Consider the following 24,945-nt stretch of genomic DNA (forward strand, 5'->3'; position numbering starts at 1 on the left):
GCTGCTTGGTATGGTTTCTGGGAACCAAACACTGGTCCTTTCCAAAATCAGCACGCACTCTTAACTGCTGAGCATCTCTCCAGCCTCAGGTCCTTTCACTTCCTATCTTCACAGCAATCTAAGAAGCTCTACATCCAAAGGCAGCACATTCAGAGTCTGGGTGAAGGGACTGGTGCCCTGTGTGTGTTGGGAGCAGGGGAGATTCGTGAGGAGGTAATCAGAAGAGAGGCAATCACATGTCAGGGGACATTTCAAAGAACCTTACTCATTCAAAATCTATATAAATTCCTTCAGAACTAAACAATCAACACTTTATAAAAAGGTAATAAATAGGAAACACTCTTAAATGCAGACGGTGACTTTGTTGTCTACACGACAAATTTTATAAATCCTTAAGAACTTACAATCAACACTTTTTAAAATTATAACCTTAAAGAAAGGAGCAAGGAGAAATTCTTCAATACAGGTGGTGCTGAGAACAAAACACGTACTTTCAAAGGCACTTTAGAAAAACAAAAGGAATTCAAAGCTATGGTCCAGGGATTTAATGTGAATTAACAAGGACTAACTAAAGCAGGGCTGCAAAATTGCAGGTGCTGAGGCACAAGAGCTAAACACAAGAGTTACTAATTGACACCTGAATTAAAAGATTAAAATCAAGGCTCTCCTGAGGACGCCAACACTCCCTGTACTTTAAGGGTGAGATCTGAGTCACACTCGTGGATTATGCAGGAAAGTGTTTTCCTCTTTGAAACAAAACTCTTTATCCATTTATTCTGAAGTAATTATCAGAATTACTTCATGTCGTCAACAAGTTAAAGCAGTTAGTATTATGCTATGTTGACAACACAGGCAAGCAAGCCCTGGGTAACTAGGAAGGGCCCAGGAGAAGGCACTGATTTCTCAGGACCCCTCTGTTTACTGTGTAAAGATGCTAAGCTAAACCTGCATGTGACCTTGCTCACAAATCATAGCAAATGGTTACTTCTTAACTGCCTCTAATCTCCAGGGCTCTCTGTGAATCTTCCATCTCTCGGTTTCTTTGTAAAAGAGGCCCAAAAGCAATCTAGACTTCTGGTCTGCCCCGGGCTTCTGCCCTCAGCTCTAGCATCTGTACCAACTCTGCTTTGTAAACTTTAACAATAGTCTCGCTGTGCCAGCAGAGCCAGCTTTCCAAGCAGAGCTAACCCACAACCCTAAAGTCTTCTGTCCCAAAATCTTAATTTGATGTTGATCACTGATGAGAAGACATCTTTAGTTAAGTCCACATCCATCCTGCTACACTCAATGTTCCTGGTACTACATGAAAAGCTCTGGGACTCAGGGGGCTCTGCGTGTAGATTACTCGCGTATCTGATTCCATATCATGTGCAGTTGTCTGGTGAGAACCAATCATGGCTGTCTGTCCTTAGAAATAAAACATGCAGAGTGGTCCTTCTTTGGAAGGGATCTGAACTTGAACTTGTCCTTGCATCCCTCAAGTCCACTTGCTTAAGATAATTTGTGTGTGTGGTTTGGAGGGGGTATGTGTTCTCTCTCTCTCTCTCTCTCTCTCTCTCTCTCTCTCTCTCTCTCTCTCTCTGCATGTATATTCCAAAAGTCAACATTGGCTGCCTTTCCTCAATCACTCTCCAACCTTATTTTTTGAGAGTCTCCCGCTGAATCTGAGGTTAATTAATTCAATCACATGGCTGACTAGTCGTCAATGAGCTTCAGGGATTCAGCTGTCCTGTGTCCCCACATTTATCCCACCTACGCCAGCACCAGAGTTAGAGGTATACTCTGCCACACGAGGTTCTTTACATAGGTACTGAGGATCCCAGTCTTCAACACTTGCATGGTAAGCACTTTAGAGGCTGACCAAGTCTCCGGTCCTAAGACCACCTCTAAAGCAAATGAAAAACAAACCAAACTCTGCTTCTATAACCATGCAGATATCCTGCCAGCTTAAAATACTTAGGCCAACATAATGAAAATTTTAAAGACTCAAGATAAAATACATGCAAGTTCAACCAAATATGCCACCTCTATTATTTTCCAATTCCAATTCCAGAAACTTTATTTTAAAAATGAGATATGTTCTTTAGGAGCCTGCACTGAACATTCTAGCTATTAAAGAAGCTTAAAAGCCATGAAAGAGACCATGTTGTATATGCAGCACTTTCTGGCGGTTGTCAGACTCTCTTGTTTATTGTATGTGGTTCATTCCAGAAAGACCTCAGTGATTATCTCTCAAATTAAATAAAGAACCAAAAAAAAAAAAAAAGCCAGATGACTTCCTGGCACTCATCCAGTTTCATGCTCTATCATTCCTTTATTAGAGGAACACGGAGCCGAACACTAGATGTCACGTAGAACACATATATGTGCATGAAGACAGACATGGTATAGTAAAGGGGATGCTGTAACACACGGTCTTTTTTCTGCCCAGGACCCACTAAGTTGGCTTCCTTCAAAACTTAAGCAGATCTCACCATCTGCACCCAGTGACTCGGCACTACTCAGTCTCACCTGGTTGTGCAGGTAATGTCTGGTAGGCAGAAGCAACAATCCCTAAGAGGATGGGAATGCTTGTAAGCGCTCTGTGGTGTTATACACACACACACACACACACACACACACACACACACACACAGTGTCAGTGAAGTACCACCTATCCTATAGAGAGGAGGCTACAACACAGAGGGGTTCAGTGGCCTGTGCAGGTACTCAGAACCCAAATTCAACACAAACAACTTGTCTGCAAATTCTGTGTTATAAAAAGAATATCAAAAAGTTGGACTGGAGAGGGCTTGTCAGGTGAAGGGGTCTGCTGCTAAGCATGGTGGCTGGAGACTCGTGTGGTAGACAGAGTCAAACCTCTGCACGCTGTCCTCTGGCTTCCATGTGTGCACTGGAGCACAGGTGCACACACACACACACTAATTAATTAATGTCATTTAAAAATCACCAATTTGCAAGAAAAAAATCCTGTAACCTGTAGGCTCCCCCAAATTTTTTAAAGCTATTTATTACCAAGTTGAAAAGTGACAGCTATTAATAATAATTTACTTTAAAAACCTCTTAAAATGGAGCGTGTTGCTAATTCACACTCTCCATGGCCACTTCACTAGACAAATACAGCTGACATGACACAAACTTATGCAGAATGTGGCAGGGAAGAAACTGAGTTCAAACTATTACCATGACACAATTTAAATATTCTTGATGAGGATTTTAATATAAAAGACAAGGCAATCACCCCTAAATACAACCACATTTTGAGTCTAACTTCCAGAACTGAAGGCTATAAGACATTTTCTGGCTTAAGAGCAATAACTCTAGTAATGATCAGCTCTTTGTTTCTTCCTTTATCTTTATATTGATATGAAATTAAAAAAATACCTATGTAATTTATACACCTTGACTTCTTTGAAGTCCTTAAATCATTGAGTCTATTGTGCCCCCACAATAGTACAGCTGAGCGTGGCTGGAGAGATGGCTTGGGCTTCCCAGCACTTGCTGCCCAGTTAAGAGGGCAGGAGTGAAATCTCAGCATCCACATAACAAACCAGGCATTCCACATTCACCTGGGACCCCAGCTCGAAGGGAGGGAGGTGAGACAGAGACAAGAGGAGCCCTCTGAGGCTTGCTGGCTTCAGGCTTTGCATAAAAATGCAAACCCTGCTAGGCAGTGTGATACGCACCTTTAATCCCAGTATTTAGGAGGCAGAGGCAGACAGATCTCTGAGTTCAAGACCAGTCTGGTCTATAAAGTGAGTTCCAGAACAGCCAGGATGGTTATATAGAGAAATCCTATCTTAAAAAAGAAAGACAGCAAGAAGGAAGAAAGGAAGGAAGGAAGGAAGGAGAAAAAAGAAAATGCAAAACCAGATTCAAAAGGAGAGAGCGACCCTACCACCAAGGAATACGATGAGTGCAGAGAAAGACACTCACGCACAGAGTGCAAGCACACTCCCACAGACACATAGATACACAAAAGTAATAACAAACAAACAAATACTGCACTGCACAATATTTTTTTTGTTCCAACATGCCAGTTTTTCATCTATTGGGAAATTAAACATCAGATAGGTTTCTCTTAGAGGCCTTAATAACTTGCCTAATTTCTAAGAACAGGGTTCAGTAAAACTAAAGGAAGGTTTTAATTAGTACTACATTCAAATTGCTCTATAATGAACTCTGGTAACTTTATTCACATCAGCATATGTCACACTTTTCTAAAAAAGCCATTTGTTTCAGAGTGTTCCTTTTTTAGTTTGAAGAATGGCTTAATGCTCGTGTACGCATTAGAAAATGACTCACATGATATTAATTTCATCAAGAAATGACATTGGAATGCCAGGATTTACTAAATCAATAGTATTATTATGTTTCAACTCCATCAGACTGATTTGAATTTAGCCAGTGAAATATTTATAACAAAAATTGTAATGAAAAAATCTATACACTTAACAGCGATAAGCTTTTTCATTTTATGCTCACAGCTGTAAAAAGCAATTTTTATCTCCGAGTGGTGCATTCAATCAAGTTAAAAAATAGTAAGAAGAAATGAAGTATTATGCATGCCAACCTGGACCGCACAACTCATAAAAGGTGATCGTGTCAGGACTATTTCACGGTTAGCTCCCAAAATGATACTGAACTGTTTTTAAAAGAAAGTGCAAAGCCACTGGCATTAGGAATATCTCCAACTGATTAGCACCGAGCACACAATCACAACAAGTAGCAAGATTCTCCTCTTTCTTACAGCACCAGAAGGAAAAACTCAAGGGATGAGATGATGGCTCAGTGGATAAAGGGCTTCCAGTGCAATAATGAAGAGCTGAGTATGAATCCCCTGACACCCTTGGAAAAATCTAGGCATTGTAATACATATGTGCAATATGTATGTGTAATTCATATGTGCAATACATATATGTAATCCCAGTGCCGGAAAATCTGCAACAGGTGGCTGCCAGGAACTTCCTGGAAAGTGAATTCAAGGCTCAGAGAATGGGCCTCTCTCAAAAAGGAAGGAGAGAGATAAGGACAAACATTCAGTGCATCCTCTGGCTTTTGCGTTGTGTGCACAGGCAAACATAGTTAAACACACATGTGTATGTACCCATGTCTATGTGCACAAGCATACACACACAAACCAAACAAAAACACACCTAGTGTCCAGTTTCTATGCATAAGTAAACATTGATTTCTGTTATTTTTTTTTCTCTTACTTCATTAGCTCACTTCCAACAAGCCAAAAGACCTTTTTAAGTTCTCAAGGTCGGGCTCTGGGCAGTGTGGGATGAAACAGAGCGAGACTGAGGAAGGCTGCCCTATCAGCTTCACATCCGTCCTAACCACCCTGGAGGACACAATTAGCCAGAAGCTCCTGTTCAGCTGGACACCCTACATGCAACTCCACTGTTGCCATGAACACAAGAGACAAATCCTGAACTGTCCCTCTGTAGAGACACCACCCTTCACGAGGGAGGAGTTAGCCAGGAACAAGGCTCCACTCAGCTGACTGGAAGTTCCGCCTTTTCCTGAGAAGTCACAGCTACACAATGGTGCAATCCTTTAGGTGTGTATACACCCGTGTGCACACATACATGCTTTGAGGTGTCCCCCTTGATCACTCTACATCTCAATGACAGGCTCTCACTGTGTGGCTCGGGCTAACCTGGAACTCACTACATAAATCAGTCTGGGCTTGAACTCACAGAGATCCACCTGCATCCCTCCCGAGTGCTGGGATGAGGTGAGCACCACCGTGCCCAGCTCTACACCCTAACCCTTCTAAACGGGGTCTCACAGAACCTGAAGTTGACTGATTCACTGTGCAAAGACACTTCTGTCTCTGCCTGGCTAGCACTGCTTTTCCTCTAAAATGAGTTCGGGGGGGGGGGGGGGGGATCAACTCAAGCCTGATGCCCATCTCAAATACTTCACTGACTGAGACATCTCCACCCAGTGTTCTTTAAAAAATAATTTAATAAAAATACATACATATTTACCAAAAGCTTATCTGTCTTGTTTATGCTACCTTTTTCATTAGCATCTGGAGATGAAATCGAATTACTCTTACCTTTGGCCCTGTGGCATGTAGGAGACTCAAAACAAGGTGGCTGTCTGAGGGACTTCTATTGACACTCAAAGACCTCAGTGTGCAAAGGGTACACACTGAAGATCAAGGCCACGGCTGCATGATCTTGCCATGTAGTTCTCATGCAAACCTCTGAAGGTACGAAGTGTCAAAAGAGAAGTTCAAGAATTGTCTTACTGCTTTCCCCACCTTGGTCACTGCTATTTGCAACGCCCTGGTCAGGACCAGACCCTGTGCATGTTAGAGTATACACAGGCACGCTGGGCATTTTTATGGGAAATAAGATGCCTCCTTGAAATGTGACTGAAGACCACAATAAAATACTCTGCAGACAAAAGAATTCTAATCTATTCTTGTCAATGGTGACGGGCATTTAAATATTAAAAAGTTAAAATGAAATGTACCCCTTGGAAAGCATCTAATGGATATTTAGTCCCAGCACTCCCAACACACCACATAACCATCATGTTAAGTCCGTGCTAACGTCATCCTGCTTTCTCTGCACCGACATGAACTAAAGCCACTCTGCAGCGGCAGCTCTCAAGCAGAAAACAGAGAGTTGACACTATGCCTCCATTTTCAATGTTTAAAATTAAACATGTGTGTGATATAAATTCAAGTATTCTGCATATAGGTGCAACATGTGTGGAGACCAGAGATTATATCTGGTTTCTTTGCTAACTGTTGTCTACCAGATTTTTTTTTAAAAGATAATCTTTCACTGAACATGGAACTCGCAGACTGGTGAGGCTGGGTAACCTGTGAGCTCCAGAGACTCCAGAGATCTGCCTGTCTCTGATGCATCACACACACACACACACACACACGATTAAGGAAGCAAACTGCCACACTCAGCTTTCTATGTAGGTTCTGGGGATCCAAACTCAGGGTTCTGGGGATCCAAACACAGATCCTCATGTCTGTATGACATGCAATTTAACCACTGAGCTATCCCACCCTTCTGACTCCCATTTCTGTGAGAAGCCAAGGATGGGCATAAAATCAGCTTAACTTTTTTACAAAGAGACTGTGCTAAACCAAGTCTTCCACCCCAGATGGAGTGAGAAACCCCCAGAGATGAAAGCCAGCTACAAACATCACCTTAAAATCCTCATGGGCTCAATGGTTGACACTGAACAGATCACAAAGGACAGTCAACCTGATGGCAGATGCCCTCCAGTCAACACACCTTTTCTTTAAAAGAACCACTGGAGCCTAGCGTCATGAGAAGGAGATACAACCTGTATGTTATAAATAAGTATAACTCAACGGCTTGGCCAAAGTTCTGCTTCCATACAGAGGACCGAGGTTCCACGAGCATCTAAGAGTCGCATCTGAGGCAAAGCACAGCCGTTATACACAGTTCTCTGTTGCTGTATTTACTGCTGAACAAGACGACAGGTAGAAACTGTGTGCTCTGATGTACAGAAACACAGTGCACCCGTCTTTTCTTAACCCTTTGGTTACACAAGACAGGAAAAAGAGAAGGCATTCCTTACTTTGTCATACCTGGTGTCTCCCTGGTCCCCAACTTAAGTCTCGAATACTAAAAGACAGAAGAGATTTACTCTTTGGGGTTACATTCACAATCACACTGAAAAGGAACCTACTTCAAAGCTTGAAAAATGAAAGAAATAAGACAACACTAAGTGGCACACATCTGTAATCTAAGCACTCAGTAGACGAAAGCCGGGAAGCGTGAGTTTGAGGCCAGCCTGGGTAAATGAGTCCCTGTCTCAAACACATAAACAAAGTTTAAAGAAATTATAGGGTGCAGAATCTCTGGTGTGTCATGAACAGATTCATTACATGTATGTGCTAGTGGGTATGGACACACATGTACATTTGCACACATGTGCAAGCAGGTAGTTTCTCAGTCACCTTGTATTTTTCTTTTTTTCCTTTATATTTTTATTTATTTATCTGTTTGTCTATTTCAACCTAGAGCTTTGTTGCCTGGCCCCTGAGGCCCAGAGTCTCCTCCCCAAGACTGAGGTTCACAAGGTTGTCCCATGTATCCTAGCTTTCTCAGAAGGCTCTGCCAAGTATTTAATCAAGGGATCCCTCTCCCCAGCAATGAGAACAAACTCTTAGGAAAGTATGTGCAGGGAATCTTTGTATATTAAAAAAAAATGAGCTCAACTAGTCTTCTCCCTGCTGCCCCTTTGCCCTGTTTACGAAACGTAACAAATTCAGAAGGCAAACACGAAGAACGGATTAGAGGCACCTCATGCCAGCACACCAAACTAAATCAGCCACTATTACGACTCTTTATTTACAGACTGCACAGGGGAAAGGGGCATTTAACTCCCTCAGTTACCTAGGTGTGCTTTTTGGATCTGCTTAACAGTTTAGTATCAAATACGACAGAAAATGAACCATGAAAGGACACTATTGAAGTATAATTTCATGCTGCCTTTTGACGAATCACCCGTATAACAGTGTCCCCAAATGATCCTAATCATCGACCTGAAAATGTTCTATGGCCTAAAGACACTCTAGGCAGTAACCCCATGTAAACAACCCTACTATAGTTCTGACCATAAGGGAATACTGAGCATATTGTTCTATGCAGCATAAAATACCTGACGATGGAATGAAAGACTGTGCTGTGGGTTTCTATGTTTCACTGTACTGTACTTTACTGCTACTTTAGAGCACAGCCTTCTATTTATTAAGAACCGGTATACTGTGAAAAGTGTACCACACTCAGCAGCAGCCTCACGCATCTCCTGTTGGCCATGCATTCTGGTTGCGTGCAGGAAAAGGCTGTGTCAAGTCACTTGATTTTTGAAGAACGTTCTGTGCTGTTCATATGATGTGAAGACCACTGGAGGATGACTTTCTCAGAAGACACCTCCATTGTCAAACAATGCATGACTGTACTCAGACCAGACACACCGTGTTTTCAGACATGTTTTCAGACAGGGTTTTCCGTGTCTTAGGCTGGCCTTGAGCCTGCTATGTTAGCCAAACTTGGTCTGGATCCTCCTTGTTCCACTCTAAACAGCTGAGATGGCAGGTGGATCATGTCATGTAGTTTATGTGGTGATGGGGATCAAACCCAGGGCTCTGTGCACGTTAGACAAGCATTCTGCCAAATGAGCCATGTCCCAAGCTCCAGGTGTACTTTTGATCACCAAGAACCCTGATGAAATCAAAACCTGCTATCCTGACCTCTGTGGTAGCCGCAGATATGAGGAAGAATTGGGCAGAGAAACAATAATGAAGGCAATCACAGATCAGGTTCCCTATTTACATATTATATAAGAATAACCCTCTCCTCAGGGTCAAGAAAGAATACGGAAGCATGAGTCCTTACTGTACAGCCATGTCTCGGCTGTTCAGTGGTAAGGCCTAGCTGCCTGTGGCAGGCGAGAGTCAGGTCAGAGCGAGAAAGAAGATGCAGCACAGAAAATCACTGGACGCCAGCTCTGCCGGCACATTCCTCCAGCACACTGTGTTTCCACTATCTGTTTAATGAGGAAATGGCATCTATGTAAGAGGGAACACGTAGATTCATATATCACACTATGGACGTTCACAGGTCCAAGAATCAAAGAGAATCAATCAGGTGGATTGCGGAGGTAGCTGATGGATAAAATGCTCATGGTAGAAGCACGAGGATCTGAATGTCATCCCTCAAAGCCCACAGGGGAAAAAAAAAGCTTGGCCGAGCAGCATTCGCTTATAATCCATGTTCTGTGGAGGCAGAGACAGGTGGAGCCCTGGGCCTCAATAGTCACCCAGAATACTTGAGCTCCAGGTTCTGTGTGAGACCCTGTCTCAAAAATTAAGGTAGAAAGTAACTGAAGAACAAATAAAACATTGACTCCTGACCTCCTTACATGCACACAGACACATGCTCACCTTCACACACAGACATGGAGCCACACACGGACAAGTACACACACACACATACACACACACAAAGAGAATACAGAAGAGACCGCAAAGTTTAAAATAAAAACTACACACACTACCTGTGAGTCAGTTAAGCCAACTCTGAGCTTTTTCAGCAAAAAACAAGTCCTTGGCATTTCAAGTATATGAGTAATAAGATTTCCTGGCGTTTGGATCCTGTTCATCAAGCAGAGATGCTTTCCTAATTTCAGTCCATCCCTAGCATCTCCCTCGTTGTTCTCAGGTCTTCCCAGTTCCTAGCCAAGAACGAACCCGGGTACTTTCAGCTGGTTATGCACTGACCACACCTGTGACTCATTGCCCGAAGGTCCTTCTCTAGTCTCTAAGGAGGAAATATATTTTATCTCCACAAACTGGGAATGTGGGAAGTGCTGTTTCTGATTTATCTTCTGGGTGGATATATGACCTACCAGGGAAACTCTGATTACGCCACATTTGCCACTGAAACAGGATGCAATTTCCAGAGAGGACAGATACTAAAAAGCAACCATAATTGCAGAAGGTTCAAGAAGTTTGGGCACAGCAGGTAGTGTTGCATTCATTATTGACCAGCCCTTACTTTTTTTAGCCTTTGTTGGCTTTATTTTGAAATTAAGTTCCCACAAACTTTTTAGTGATGAATGCTTTAATATATTTTATCTTTCTAGATTAATATAACCACATCCTAGCTCTCCTCCTTGTCCCCGCTTTAAACCCACCTGCATTCTACTCTCTTTCTTTTGCACACACTGAACGCAAGAACAGAAACCACAAGCACTGTGGACCACAAAACCGGGTGGATATTCACCATAGCATCATTGCTCAGAAACAAGCTCTGAGGAAAACATCTTAGTAGTTCTTTGTAAAAGACAAACATAGCACACTTGGCCAAGGATAATGTCCATTAATTAAAAGGGGGGATTAATGCAGAGCTGCAGACAGGTGAATGCTATCCTGTCAATGAAGCTTGTACCCACAGAGTCCTAGCAAACGTGTTCTAAGTAAGAACCACGTGAACATGCAACACGGTCCCCCGTGGCATTATCGTTGTTGTCTATTTTGGGAGCAGAGATTCAAGTAGTCCAGGGTAACCTCAAACCCCCTCTGGTTCTCGTGCGTCTCCCACCAGAGTGCTGGCATTACAGCTGTGGGCTGCCACATCAGGGGTATGCAGTGCTGGAGATCAAAGCCAGGGCTTGGTACGTGCTGGGCGAGCATCACAGCTGAGCCATGTCTCTATCTCTAGCTCTTCTCTATCATTCTTAAAGAACAAGTTACTTCCAGAATAGGGACCATTTTACTAAACCTTTTAAAGCACTAAATCCTTAGGTGGGTTGTCAGGGAGAAATCAATATTTATTTGCCAGTAGAGCACATTTTCTAATGTCCCTCGGATTTGATTTTAATTTAGAACATTAACTACTCATCTTTCAACTTGAGTTTACACTTTGAGGATTGTTCTATTATCCATTAATGGTCAGTCAGAATTCATTCAAAATGGCGCAATCTCAAAGTCATTTGGTATTTTGTCTCAGATGCAGGTGAAGAACAGCAAACAGCTTCCTGTCGAGCTTCTTGGCGTATCGTTTCTGCTTGTGTTCAAGGCAGAGGGAAAGAGAGCTCACGAACACAACTGACTGCATGGAGAGACAGCGAGCCTGTGAAGGCATCGCCCAAAGAAAGGGGCTGTGCATAACGAGATTCATTCCATCAGCACGCCCATTTTATCTAAAGTGTAAAAATAATAAAAAGAATTGCCTGGAAATACTGCTCATATCTGGCCATTAAATGTGCTTAGCTTTGACTTCTGCCTCATAACAGCAGAACACTCTGGCAATTTTCCATAACAACATGCATCCCAGAAGAGTCACTGCTGAATTCAAACATTTATTCTTGGTGCTATAATAGACAGAAATAGAAATGAAGTCTGCTTGCTGAGAAACACCGATCATACAGGGGAAATACATAAATGTCAGTATATATGCATCATCATTATACTACATCTGTGGAAATTTATCAGGGCTGGAGACATGGCTCAGTTGGTAAAGTGTTTGCGGTGCAACCATGAAGACTTAAGTTTGGGTCCCTAAAACCCAGGCAAAGGCATGTCAGCATGTCCCTGCAATCCCAGCACTTAGTAGGAGCAGAGACAGCTGGCTAGAGTCTGTTTGTCACCTAGTCTTGCCAAGTTAGTGAGTTCCAGATTTAGTGATAGATACTGTGGCAAAAAAGTAAGGTGGAGAGCAGCAGAGGAAGGTAACCAATGTTCACCTTTGTCCTTGACACACACTGGAACACATATGCATACATGTACCCATGTATATATACATACATGACATACAGCATAAAAAAGAAAGTACGGGGGAGGGGCAGTCTTACAGAGGCCTACAGAAGAATATTGCAGGGACTCTTAGAAATACATGTGTGAGAGAAAAATACACGAAGCAGCAGCAGAGACAATCTGACCCTCCTCGCACACATTCCTGTAATTCCTCTGAACATAAACAGAGATGTGGATGTTCAGTCGAGGAGCTCAGACGAGCTTTCTGTTTACAAAATTACTGTGTATGAAATGCGGTGGAACTGGGTAGAAAAGTTCATCCCCTTCAGGTTTACTTCCACGGGAACCTATGAACAGGATGCCTCGTTTGGAAACAAGATCTTTGCAAATGTACTTAAGAGGAGGTCATTCTGGGCCAGCATAAAACTAATCGAAAGGCCAGTGTCGTTATTAGTACGGGGAAATGTGAACAGATACACAGACTATGAGGTCATGTGATCGTGTGAAGCTAAGAAGCAAGAATGAACTGATGTCACTACAATCCAGGGGATTCCAGACTTAACAGGTGGCCCCCAAAGTTGGACAGATTGCCGAACACATTTCTCTTCAGGTGGATTCTGAACCCCTCCACAGCCTGATTTAAATTATAACCTACAAAAGTATGAGAAAGTAAACTCCTGTTGTCTAAAAGCCACTTAGGCCGTGACAAGTTGTTACGGTCGCCTTAGGAAACAAACTTTCCTCAAGACCTAAACATGAAATATGGACTTCATCCAAAAAAATTATCTTATCCTTTTCTCTCCCATCAAATGAAATAAAACATTTTAAAAAGTACCTCACCCACTTGAACGCCAATACTGAGTGCAGCCAACTCTGCTTATGAAGTGCCTGCTGCCTACACCTTACCTCATGCTGAGCACCACAGTGGGATCCAGCACCCACTCTTAAAGCTATAGTAAAATGCTAAGTCAGATGGCAATTCTGAGACAGCAATGTATCAGAAGAGCCTGAGTTCTCATAGGCTGGATTTAAGGTGAGGAGAGAAGATGGCTGTATATTAGAAAATGCAGGCCAACTTAAATGCAATCTTGGAATCAGGGCAACAAGACATAATGGTCTTTTGCAGAGAAGAGCTACTCAATAAATGTTTAATGAATCGGTTCCTTTTTAATTAAAAACAGATCGAGATTATTAATGCTTCTGCCTTTCAAGTCTTAGTAGTTGCAGTTCTAAGTACAGTTATATGTTCCATTAATCCATAAGTATATTAACTCAGAATTTTTAAATCTAGTGAATTAAATGCATGTGGTCCATTCAAGAATCTGTCAATTTATTTAACAAATAGTTATTAAGTGCCAAGACTTATGCTTCCAACCATGTACAAAACATAAAGCCCTTTATTTCCTGGACCTTCAAGTTAGTCAAAAGTAGCGGCTGTTATCCACAGAAGCACGCAAATGACTACGGTTATCACTGCAGCACAACAGGATGCCACAGGAGTTGACCAGGGAGCCTCATCAAGGCTGGGGACTCAGACCAGGAGCCCAGGTGCAGAAATCTTCAGAGAATTTATATTTGAGATTGGAAGATGAATAACAATTTAATAGAAAAAAAACAAAGCAGGAATGAATGGAGCTAGAAGAACATTAAAAAAATAACCCACATGATGGTACCCTGGTACCCCAGAGAAACTCATCACCATACAACACTCCAGGGGGAAGCAGCACAATAGATTTGACAGGCCTGGAAAAAATGAGGCAGCAATGTTCTGCACAAAACCTCCTACAAGAAAAGGTTCTAAAAACAACAGCAGACTAGGTGTCAAATAAACAAACAAAGGAAACCTGGTTTAAGTTTGTCCTAACCAATAAGCGTAGCACTGGGATTATAGGTGTGCATTAACACCACAGGAGCGCTGGGATTACAGGTGTGTATTAGCACCACAGGAGCGCTGGGATTACAGGTGTGTATTAGCACCATGGGAACGCTGGGGGTACAGGTGTGTATTAACAATCCAGTTTATTGATGTGCATTAACACATTCTTGAGTGCTGGGGATCCAAACTCAGGCCTTCACGCTTGCATGGCAAGAACATTACCCACTGAGCCATTCCACAGCCCTCCCACAGCTTAGTTTATATTTGAAAAAAAGGGAGGGAAAGAGGGAGACAGGGGCAGCTGAGAATGGAGGGAGAGGGGGAGAAAGAGCATAAGCAAGACTGACGGGGTTCACAACTCAAGTCTGACGGCGTTCACAACTCAAGAATGATGGTGTTTACAACTCAAGACTGACGGCGTTCACAACTCAAGACCGATGGTGTTCACAACTCACCTTAAATACTTCCATTGGAAGAGGAGACTCTGCAGCAAGAACTAGGGATTTTTCCAGAGCACATTTCCACTCAGAAGTCATCTTCAGAGGATAGAGTTCTGTAGCAACAGCAAACCACAAAGAGTTTAAGGACTGTAATTCTGTTACTTGGTTCTTTAAATGTTATCCTCCTCCGCTTCTAGGGTACCACAGCGCTCGGCAAGTGGTGGGCTCACACTTCCCCATAAGCAGCCACCTGCTAAAGGGGTTCTCTGAGATTCAAGAGCAGCTTGTGATTCTGCTATCAGAAATGGAGACTACTTCACAGGGCTCTTCCTCGGGGAACATCTGTATGTGTTCTGTTGGTCTGTAACTGATTTAGTGGCGTGAATCACATCAGCAAGACCTTGCATCACCTAGAGCTATGATTCTATGCATCAACTGTAATGTCCTCCCACTGACAGAACTCACTCTTTGGTAAATTTCTAGCCTCTGAATAGCTCTGGTCTGGCACAGACAGTTATCATAATAGTACATTCCCCTACTGAGTTCACACACACACACACACACACACACACACACACACACACACGTATAAATCAGAAAAATTATTAAAAGGTAAGTTAAAGTTTACAAACCAAGTTTTATATTTATGCTTGAAATGTTCCTAACATAACACATGTCACCGTATTTTCCCCCCGGGCATTGGAGGAGGGGAAGATTTACATACACAGAGGTCATACAGTCTGCATGCAAAATTAAAAGAAAAAAAACCGTTGAGCACTGTTTTCATGTATTTCTGAAATTGTAGGGGAATTATGGCCTGTTCGCAACAGATTTAAGACCTTATCAAAACAGGATTTGTAGAAGCTCTGACTGGAAGTAGATGTGTTTATATCATCCCTATATCAACCCTCACTGCCTCAGACAGACTGTGGGGATATGAATATGAATTTAAGCACACTTAAAAGGCAACATTAAACCTTTGGGCCATATTTTTAATTTCTTGCATGTCTGCTTTTGAGCATGAAGCCATATATTTGGATCCCTACAGCTTCTAAACTCGCCTTGAGCTCAAAGCCCCCCTGTTTTAGCAGTTTATTTAGTACTTGGGGGGTACAATTATACTTGGTGAAAGACCATACAGACTTAGCCAAGTTACCAACACTGCTGTCTTCAAACAAAGGGTGACTTTAGATACAGCATCTTCTATTTGTCTAATATTCTTTCTAGCATTTTATATAGAACTTTCTACTTCTAGCAAAATTTTCCCCCTAATCTGGCATTTTTATGTAAGGAACAAAAATGTGATTCTCCTTAGTAGTGGCTTTCTTCCCTTGAATGCACTCAAACTGTGAGCTGCACAAACCCTTCCGTCCTTCCTGAAGTTGCTCTTGCCGGGTATTTTGTCACAGCAATGAGAAAGGCAACTAACGCCGATGGGGTCTAACACCATGGCAAGACACTCTCTTTTCTGCAAAGGGAAGACTCAGTATGGACAGCCTTCGCTACCACTGGTGAAGATGAACACCTCCAAGATGCAAAACACAGAGAACAATGTCCCCTGTGTGTTTTAGCAGACAGAGCTACCCTGAGTACACCAGCAAATTTATGAACAATAAACAGGTCTATTAAAAGGACATAAAGCATGTTCTCAAAATGACCTGCACTGCAGGGAATTTAACAGTGTTCAGCAGACTCCATTTACTGGTCGTGGGAAGTCATAAACAAGTAAAAAGATGGCCTTCGCCCGTCTGTCACCAGGAGCCTAAAGAGAAGTAAGGAGATCTCCCTTCATGCAAAAGTTTGGAATGTCCTGGTAGAAAGCTGTGCTGAAAGCAACCATGCCACCATAAACATACAAACAAATAAATAAGCACAAGTAAATGGAGGCCTTGGGGAAGGGCTCCTTTTTGGATGTCTAGGTACCACTGTGAATCTGTTCCCTCGTCCTCCCCTGAGTCTGTAACCAGTGAGGAAAGATTGAGCAGTGGTTAACTAAGGCAATGGAAAGCCCCACAATGCTAGGTCCTCAGAAGGAGATAGTATTAAAATGCAGTACCTTTCCTAGGATTTCCAATGAAAACAACGTTCCCGCCACTTCTTATTACCTATTTCTACTCCCTCCGCTCATATTGAACAGTCGAGGAAGAAAGTATCCTTTGAAAAGTAAAAGAAGGAAGTACTTCTAAGTGAAGAGTCGGGATTATTTACAGTGTTGATGATGACGTTGGAGAAAAAGGCATGGCAAAGGGAATCTCAGAGACAGGGACAGCTTCCACAGCCTTCCTCTCAACGTCCATGTGCAGTCTACCGTGTTTCCCCTAATGCTACCCCTGCACCGCTCCACTCCCCTCCCTCAGTTTTTAATGCTGGGAAATTTGTATTGGTTTATTAGTGTCTGGGAAAGGAGAATAAGCCTAATATTTTCTATGCTGTCTGAAATTTTATTCACGGTGCCATTTTAGTTCAGGAAATGGTGCTACCATTTAAGTGGCACAAGGTACCCTGGGATTTGAAATTAATTTACACAAATCTAACATATCGGGTTCTGCTCCCATGTGTAAAATCGGAGTAATAATTGCCTCTTTCCTCGGGGGTATCGTTTCAGCGACTGAGGTAACAGAATCCAGTTTTCACCTTGTAACTACTATATTTGAGTGACATTTTGCCTTTTACTTTCTCTCTCCTCTCCACAGCCATTCATACCAACACTTTAAATTTTGGAGACATAAACTCTTGACAAATCACTCGTCCCGTCTTTAGACAAACTTATGAGCTCTTCTGTGAAATCCACATTATGTTCAGAAAATTCTAAGACAGATAAGCATGATTTACGCATGCATTGTAAAGACAGAGAATAATCAAAAGTGAGAAGACTCATAAACAAATGTTTCTTAAAGGGAGATTTTCTGCTCCAGCTTTCGAGTTTTAGTCCCAGGATTTTACAGGGAAAAAAAGACAGAACAAAGAACACAAGGAGCAACTGGAAACTCTATGCTTTACTCTAAATCCTCGCACTGGCAAGGATAAGTTTCTTCTAGAATTTATAAAGCAATTAGGCACTGGGCTGAGATTTACACAGCCACCTTCCCCCGCAAGTAAATTTTTCCTGCCAGGTTATGAATCCCCAGGCAAACTTGAGCTCAATCTTTTCTCACAGCGTGGACAAGACCTTTGTCTGTTATCACCCCAAATGCTTAAGGTATAAAAGGATTTCTTGGCTGCTTCTCAAAACGTCGACAACAACAATGTGGCTATTATAAAATACCAGGTTACACGTCTATCTGCCTGTCAGATTTAACACAGATGCAAATACCCGGGGTCCAGAACCAGGAAACGTTCCACAATAAAAGCCCTTGAGTGACAGATAAGGTAAATATAGCTTCTCGCTTTGGTATACACAAGACTCACACTGGCAACCAACATTGGAGCAATTTTATTAATGAAGCCATGAACTAGTAGTTGCTCTAAATAAACCTGTAAAGCTGACCAGAGAATAAAATTCTATCAGAAAGAAATATTTCTTCCTTGGCATGTGTAAATGCATTAACAAAGTGACATTTCTGTTCTGAGGTTTTTTATCAAAATGCTGGTAAGAGTAGCATAGGCCAGCAGAGGCGGTGAGACGCACTGGGCCTAGGACCTGGGCACTCCCATTGCAACATTCAGCTATTCCCTACAAGCTCCAGGAAGCCATGGAGAAGCAGTTTAATCTCAATCACAATTCTGGCTGAAGAAAGAGAGTCACACCAAACATGCACTACATTTTTGAAATCAAAATAACCAACATAACAGTTGTTGAATCACCTGGAACATAACAAATATTTAAGATTGGCCATTCTGTAAATATGAGATTTTTTTGAGTGATCTATCAGAAGGCAGTATGCATATCCAATCAAGCCTATGAAAAGTCATGTGCAAGTACACTTGATGCTACCTGGTAACCTGACCGGGCAAAGGGCAAACAGATTAATCCTCTCATTGCTGTTTCCTTGTCAAAATGAATTACATAATCATAAGCAGGTGTTGTGGCATTTGTATGGATGGGTGTATAGAAAAAGAGATAAATGACATAGGTAAATAACAGATACGTGGGTGGACGATGGATGGATAGATAGATGATAGCCATGAATGTGTAGTGTATAGCAGGATGGAGAATGGGAATAGGGATGAATCTGGACAAATGAACGGGCCCAGATGGACACAGAGAGCAATTGACTGGCTGATGTGAATGTACAGATGGATGTACAGCTGCATGAGAGGTAAGTGGGTGGTGGGGAACTGGATGAATGTGGGTAGATGAATGGGTATAAACGGACTGATAGATAGAATGAAAAAAGGGAAGAGAGGAATGGATGATATACAGATGACAGATGTGCTTAAAGGAAAGAATAGTTACATACATGAGTGGGCAGGGGGAAGATGGGCAGATGAATGTGAACGGAAGAATGGGCGGGTCGATGAACAGAAAACAGGCATTAGCAGAAAGACAGGCAGGGAAACAGAGATGGTGGAATATGCTCCCAAGACTATAACAATCCTAAAGAATGGAGAGACCATGCTCGGGTCCCCATCCATCACCCATCTCCTTTTCTGAGCCATGACACCACAGGGAACGGACCGGCTTCCTGAGGCTACCACACCATGTTCTCCTTACAGAATGCTTCTGACCAGCATCTTGGATTTTCATTTCCGCACCAAAGATTCTGAAGTGAACATACTTAAAATCCACACTCTGGCATGGAAGAGACACATCGGAGCGTGCGCCCCGAGACACACCCACGGGAGTCGGCTATCTCAAGCACGTCACACGGGAAAAGCGTCAGCTCTTACCTGAAGGTGGATCCATTCTGTATTTATTCTCTTGACACCAACCAACTGGTCGAAGTCTGTAATCCAAGTAAAACAACCACTGGTCATAGGATTCAGTGTCCTCCAATCCCACATAGCGAAGGCGTAATCTTCCTCCGACATTTTCAATCACACTAACTATCCAGTACTGAAAGGGGTTCTGAGAGTCCTGAAGCTCTATTAAGGAATCAACTGTAATGAGGTCTATAGGGCCTTTCCCTCGCAGAGGCTGTTTAAACAGAAGCAAAACTCCGTATTTTAAACTTGATTTTAAGGTTCTCATGGAAACAGATGACAGCAGCAGAAGATAATATTTTTCTCACACCATCATCCAAGCTACTGCCAAACAGTCTGGCATCACCCCGCCCCGCCCCCCATCCTCGGTTCAACCATCACCCCCACACACACCCGCTTCCCTTTCCTCCTTCACACACATCCACAAGCGGACATCATTTCCCAACAACAAAAATCACAAGCAAATAGAAAATAACAGTTTATGCTAGTATTTCATCAAACAAATTATCCTTCCCAAATGAAATGAATTGCATTTGTTAGAAATTAGTACATTTCTAAATAGAATCATACGTATATGCACCCAGGCCTAAAACACATGACAGCAAAAGCTCTGTTTTCCAAATTGACAGTTGTATTTAATATAGTGTATAAATTTATACCATGACTCCTTGAGAGAAGGTCACCTTACAGTGCCATCAACCAGCAGACCAAACCTTGTCATGCAGAGATTAAGTGAATAAGTGCAGGTGTGTACAAGTGACGCGTCTAATATGTGTTTATGTTCAGTTACATTCAATCTCTCAGTGTGGGGTGGGGGCATGTGGATAGCGCAGATGCACATGCCTGCGCATGTATAGAGGCCAGAGGACACCCTAAGTGCTGTTTCTCAGCCATCATCGACTGTTTGGAGAGAGGTGGGGTCTCTCTCTAGCCTGGACTCCTATTTACTAAGCTGGCTAGCCAGTGGCCCCCAGGGACCTGCCTCCCTCTGCTTCCCCAGTGCTGAGATTATAAACTCAGGCATCTTTTGTTCTCTTTTTAATATTTGTCTAAATTATGTGAAATTAGTTCCTCTACTACATCACCTGGGCATTGGTTTGGAAAACCTGTGAGTACTGCCCCTTCTGAAGAGGAACTTTCTTGGCATATGAAGAGAGTAATTACTTCTTAACCTGGTAATTGGTTTGGAAAAATTTAAGTACTGCCTTTCATAGGCCCTTTGGCATGTGAAGAGTGTCTGCTTAGCCAGCTTCTTAGGCAAACATGTTTAACAATTAACACTGTAAGGCAACTTCTCCCTCTGAAAACATGAGTCATCACCATCGCAGTCTTGTAGCCCAGTGGGCAAAATCAGCCATTAAGAAAAACACATCAAGCAAAAACCATCACAAACCACTTGTGAACACACTATATAACATGGTGGTTGTCTTAAGTATTACTACCATTGCCAAGGAAGAAAATCAAGGTTAAAAATAATAACAATAATAACAACAATAGTAACAACAATGAAAATCAACATCTTATTCCCAGGCATTCACGTAGGGCTCCCCTTTCCTAGGGTACCCTTGAGACAGAGTTGGTAATTTAATAATTACATATGACACACTGCCTTTGTCTTCCTGCTCAAGTACATATAAGAATTATTATTGTTTCATTATAAGGTTTTCAAACAAACCATCAAGACTCAAGATTAAACTACTCTGCATCTCTGCCTAAAAACTACCTTAGCTACATTGCAATACAGTCAGCCATGTCTCCTCTTGTTTTCTGGAGAAAGCTAATCAATAGTCTTAGGTAACACATATGCGTGAGATCATGGGAGTTATTATGCACCCAAGATGAACAAGTAATGTTGCTACTTATTAATGCGCTCCAGGAAACTTTAGTAAGCACATGAATATGCTTAGTCATCACCTGCCAAAAAGTCATCCTACATGATAAGGCTTAAGGGTGATGGGAAGACATCCTGATACATAATTGTAAAATACACTGGAACAGAGAAAACTTCCCATTTATTGATTATAACACAGGAAAACATCAGTCAATACCACTCAAATCCATCACCTATGTAATTGAATAAGAAACAGGAAGTTAGGCTGTGAGAATAAAAACACTTGTGTCTACATGTATCCACAGAAGGATATATGCAAAGGTGCCACTAGGTTTGAGATCACAGGACCAGAATGCTTCGGGGCTATAATAGATGAACAATAGCAATACATACGCCTTCCAGAAGGCTTGCAGGTGCCGTCCGAGAACCAGTCAAATCACGTATGAGGAATTCTGTCCAGTCTGTGTACTTCTCTTTGATTGCTAACAAAACAAGGGAGAGAACAAAACACTTCAACACATCAGTGGAGTATCAAACAATCAGAAGTCACTTCAGTCATCTGAGCGTCGAGGCTACTTCAAAATTTTTCTGAATTTTGTGCCTGAAGATTAAGTAAAGAATAATGAAAATACAGTCATGTATCTGTTATCAAGTATGGACAGGTTACCTACCACAACCCTGGACATCTAGAAGGGAAAGAGCCTATGGCCCTTAGGATTTACACCTAGTGAGACACTCGTCACAAGCAACAATGGCAACATGGCAGCGGTTTGGGAAATGCCAAGAGAAAACGGTCAAGGAGGACTGGAGCATCAGAGGCCCTGAACTATGTATCAGGTTTCTAGGGTAGGAGGAAAAGAGGGGCTTTGCAAGTAAGAAACAGTGTATGGTAAGGAGAGCGATAGCATGAACTGGAGAAGGGGAGGGAGGGCTCTGGGTAAGCACGCTTCCCTGAGAAATGGCGTTCAGTGGACAGCTGAACACATCGGCACACACATTTCAGAAACTGGAGGTCTCCGTGTGAGAGCAATCCTGCAAGACTATGAATGTCTGAGTGCAAACAAAGATTATGAAAGAGGGAAAATGGATGCTTCTCTGTCTAGGTACAATAGCCTAGGCTGGAAAACAAGGCAGACAGCACTGCAAAAAATGAAAGGAGAGCATTTGGGGCATTATCTGAAAAAGGCAGGCGGGACAGAGGGGGTGGCTCGCTCTGTACAGTGCTGGCCGTGAAAGCATGAGGACTTGAGTTCTTAAAAGAAAAAAAAGGGGAGGGGAGGGGAGGGGGGAAAAGAGGGGAGGGGAGAGGAGGGGAGAGGAGGGGAGGGGAGGGGAGAGGAGGGGAAAAAAGTCAGGTATGGTGGCATGTGCTTGTCATCTCAGCACTGGGGAGGTGGGCTGCTGTTCTTGCAGAGGACCCCAGGTGTGTTCCCAGCATCCATACTGGGCAGGTCACAACTGAAGTCCAGCTCCAGTGGATCCAACAACCTCTTCTGCCCTATTGGCACTCACAGATGTCCACACACACACATATACACATAAATTTAAAAATAAATAAATATTCTTTAAAGTTTTCAACAGTCTTAACAAAATTGGCATCAGCATGGGGTTCAGCGGCACCCCCATCTCTACCCATCATAAACATGTACCTCATGCAACACTTTCTCAGTCCTCATAAAGAATCAAGTTCCAAAGAGGGGGAACCACCTAAGATGCTCCCACCACATACAAAGACGGAAAGTAGAGTTCTGTGAGCCACAGCAGCTTCTCAGGCCTGGCTCTCACCTCTTCTCTTACACCTAGGGCCCACCCCCCAAATTTATAATACCATTTTCCTGATTTTAAGCATGTACGCTCATATATTGAAAATACATATATTGATATGTGGAGAAAACTGTCTACATGTTCTGTTGCCATCAGTAAAAATATAACAATCATTTTTCGGTGCTATAGTAGATTTCTTGTTGTTGTTGCTTTATTTTTGCTTTTTGTTTTTTGAGACAGGGTTTCTCTGTAGCTTTTGGTTCCTGTCCTGGCACTAGCTCTTGTAGACCAGGCTGGCCTCAAACTCACAGAGATCCACCTGCCTCTGCCTCCCAAGTGCTGGGATTAAAGGCGTGCGCCACCACTGCGCGGCGCTATAGTAGTTTCTAAAACTAATTTGATTCTTCTTTTTTTCTCACAGTGATGAGTACTTGAACCCTGAGCTTCAAAAATGCTCGACAAGTGTCCAGCCACTAAGTTACAATCCTAGTTGACGATGCTTTTCATAAAATTAGCCCTCCTACACGGCTAAGTGACTAGGACCAGAAGTAAAGACACACACAGTAAATTAACTGCTATTTGCCTTGTGCTTTGCACACGAAGACCTCTCATCTATGCTGTTTTCCTCCTCTCCATGAGGCTGTTCCTAACTAACTGTTGCTCTGACAGAAAAACAAGAAGAAAATCAGTCGCAAGCCTCCAGGAATCCAGAAGTCATATATCAAGGGGTCTTTCCACTACGATCTGCAACACTCCAATCGTGTATAAATAGATAATTGGTCCTAGGCAGGATGAATAGCAGGAAAGCACCTGCCTATTCCAACATGTCAAGATTAGGACAAAATACAGAACTGTATTTGGAAATACAAATTTTGGAGCATATCATAATACAGATAAAGCAATAAGGGGTCCTCTGCTGTTTTCCCCTCTGCTTAGGGGTTGCACCTGAATCTACTGATATTTTAACCACCATCTGTGACCTGTGGCCCCAGGGTCAGTGTCCTGCCACTCAGGCTGCAGTCTGGTGGGATTTCTGGTCCCACTGGCAGCAGTTCACCCACTGCCACCAAATGTAGTTTTTAACTAAGTCTCTATCGTTCTATTTACCAGTAAAGACTCGGCCATCAGATGTGGGGATGAAAACCTGCTATCTCAAAGAGGCCAAGAAGCAACCAGCAAATCTTTTTTTTTTTTTGGCTGGAGACCCAGCAAGAGAACATCTCTCCGACCAATCCAAACCAAAAAAGATTGCCAATCTCCAAGTCCCTCCCCACTCCTTCCTGTGTGTCTCTCCATCCATCTTCCTGGCCCAATGGCTGACTCCTGTCCACTAGTTGCTGTCTCTGACCACCCCCGTTCGAGGCTGATTCTACTAACACATTCGCAAGTTCACAGCACAATCGAATATCCCGCAACACTGTGCTCCATGGAATTTTTGTCTATGTCGAACAGGAAGCAGTCCATTTTCCTCTAAAGATCATTCAATAAGCATGTGGTCCAAGTTAGCACTTCAGTTAAAATTCTAAAGTATGCAAACACATTATGAAGACATAGACAGTTGTGGAATTTAAATTATCCTGGGTGCAAGAGAAGGGGTAGCCATGGAGAAAGTCGTGAAACTTGCGTCGTGTGAGCGAGCCCTGAGCTACCGAACTCTTCAGACTCTCCCTTACCTTGTTTTTATAGAATGTTTGGAAGGGATCCTGAATATCCAGGATACCGTCCTCTAGGGGAAACACATCTGTAGCCTACAGATATGCACTGACCACCTTAAGTAAAAATGGTGGTGAAACAATTCTCAGGAACATTCCGCATTTAAAAAAAAAATGTTTCCAACAACATTCAGCCTTCAAAGTTCTAAATTTTCAAACAAAACGACAACTCTATTCTTATCAACCCT

The 24,945-nt window shown here is 42.6% G+C and overlaps 1 protein-coding gene across 2 annotated transcripts in view; it reads right to left on the reverse strand.

The window, feature by feature from the left end:
- Positions 1-24,945, reverse strand: part of Sfmbt2 (Scm like with four mbt domains 2) — a 178,680-nt gene that overhangs the window by 77,470 nt on the left and 76,265 nt on the right. For both annotated transcript variants that reach the window (XM_041630819.1, XM_041630818.1), the window contains exons 5-7: positions 21,675-21,763; positions 19,418-19,664; positions 14,603-14,700 (exon numbers count right to left, since the gene is read on the reverse strand). In XM_041630819.1, the coding sequence (XP_041486753.1) occupies positions 14,603-14,700; positions 19,418-19,664; positions 21,675-21,763 (434 nt within the window). The remainder of the gene's footprint in view (positions 1-14,602; positions 14,701-19,417; positions 19,665-21,674; positions 21,764-24,945) is intronic.

The sequence above is a fragment of the Microtus oregoni genome, unplaced genomic scaffold, assembly GCF_018167655.1.
Source record: "Microtus oregoni isolate MIOR12 unplaced genomic scaffold, Mior012 000035F_ref0000213, whole genome shotgun sequence".
Lineage (NCBI taxonomy): Eukaryota > Metazoa > Chordata > Mammalia > Rodentia > Cricetidae > Microtus > Microtus oregoni.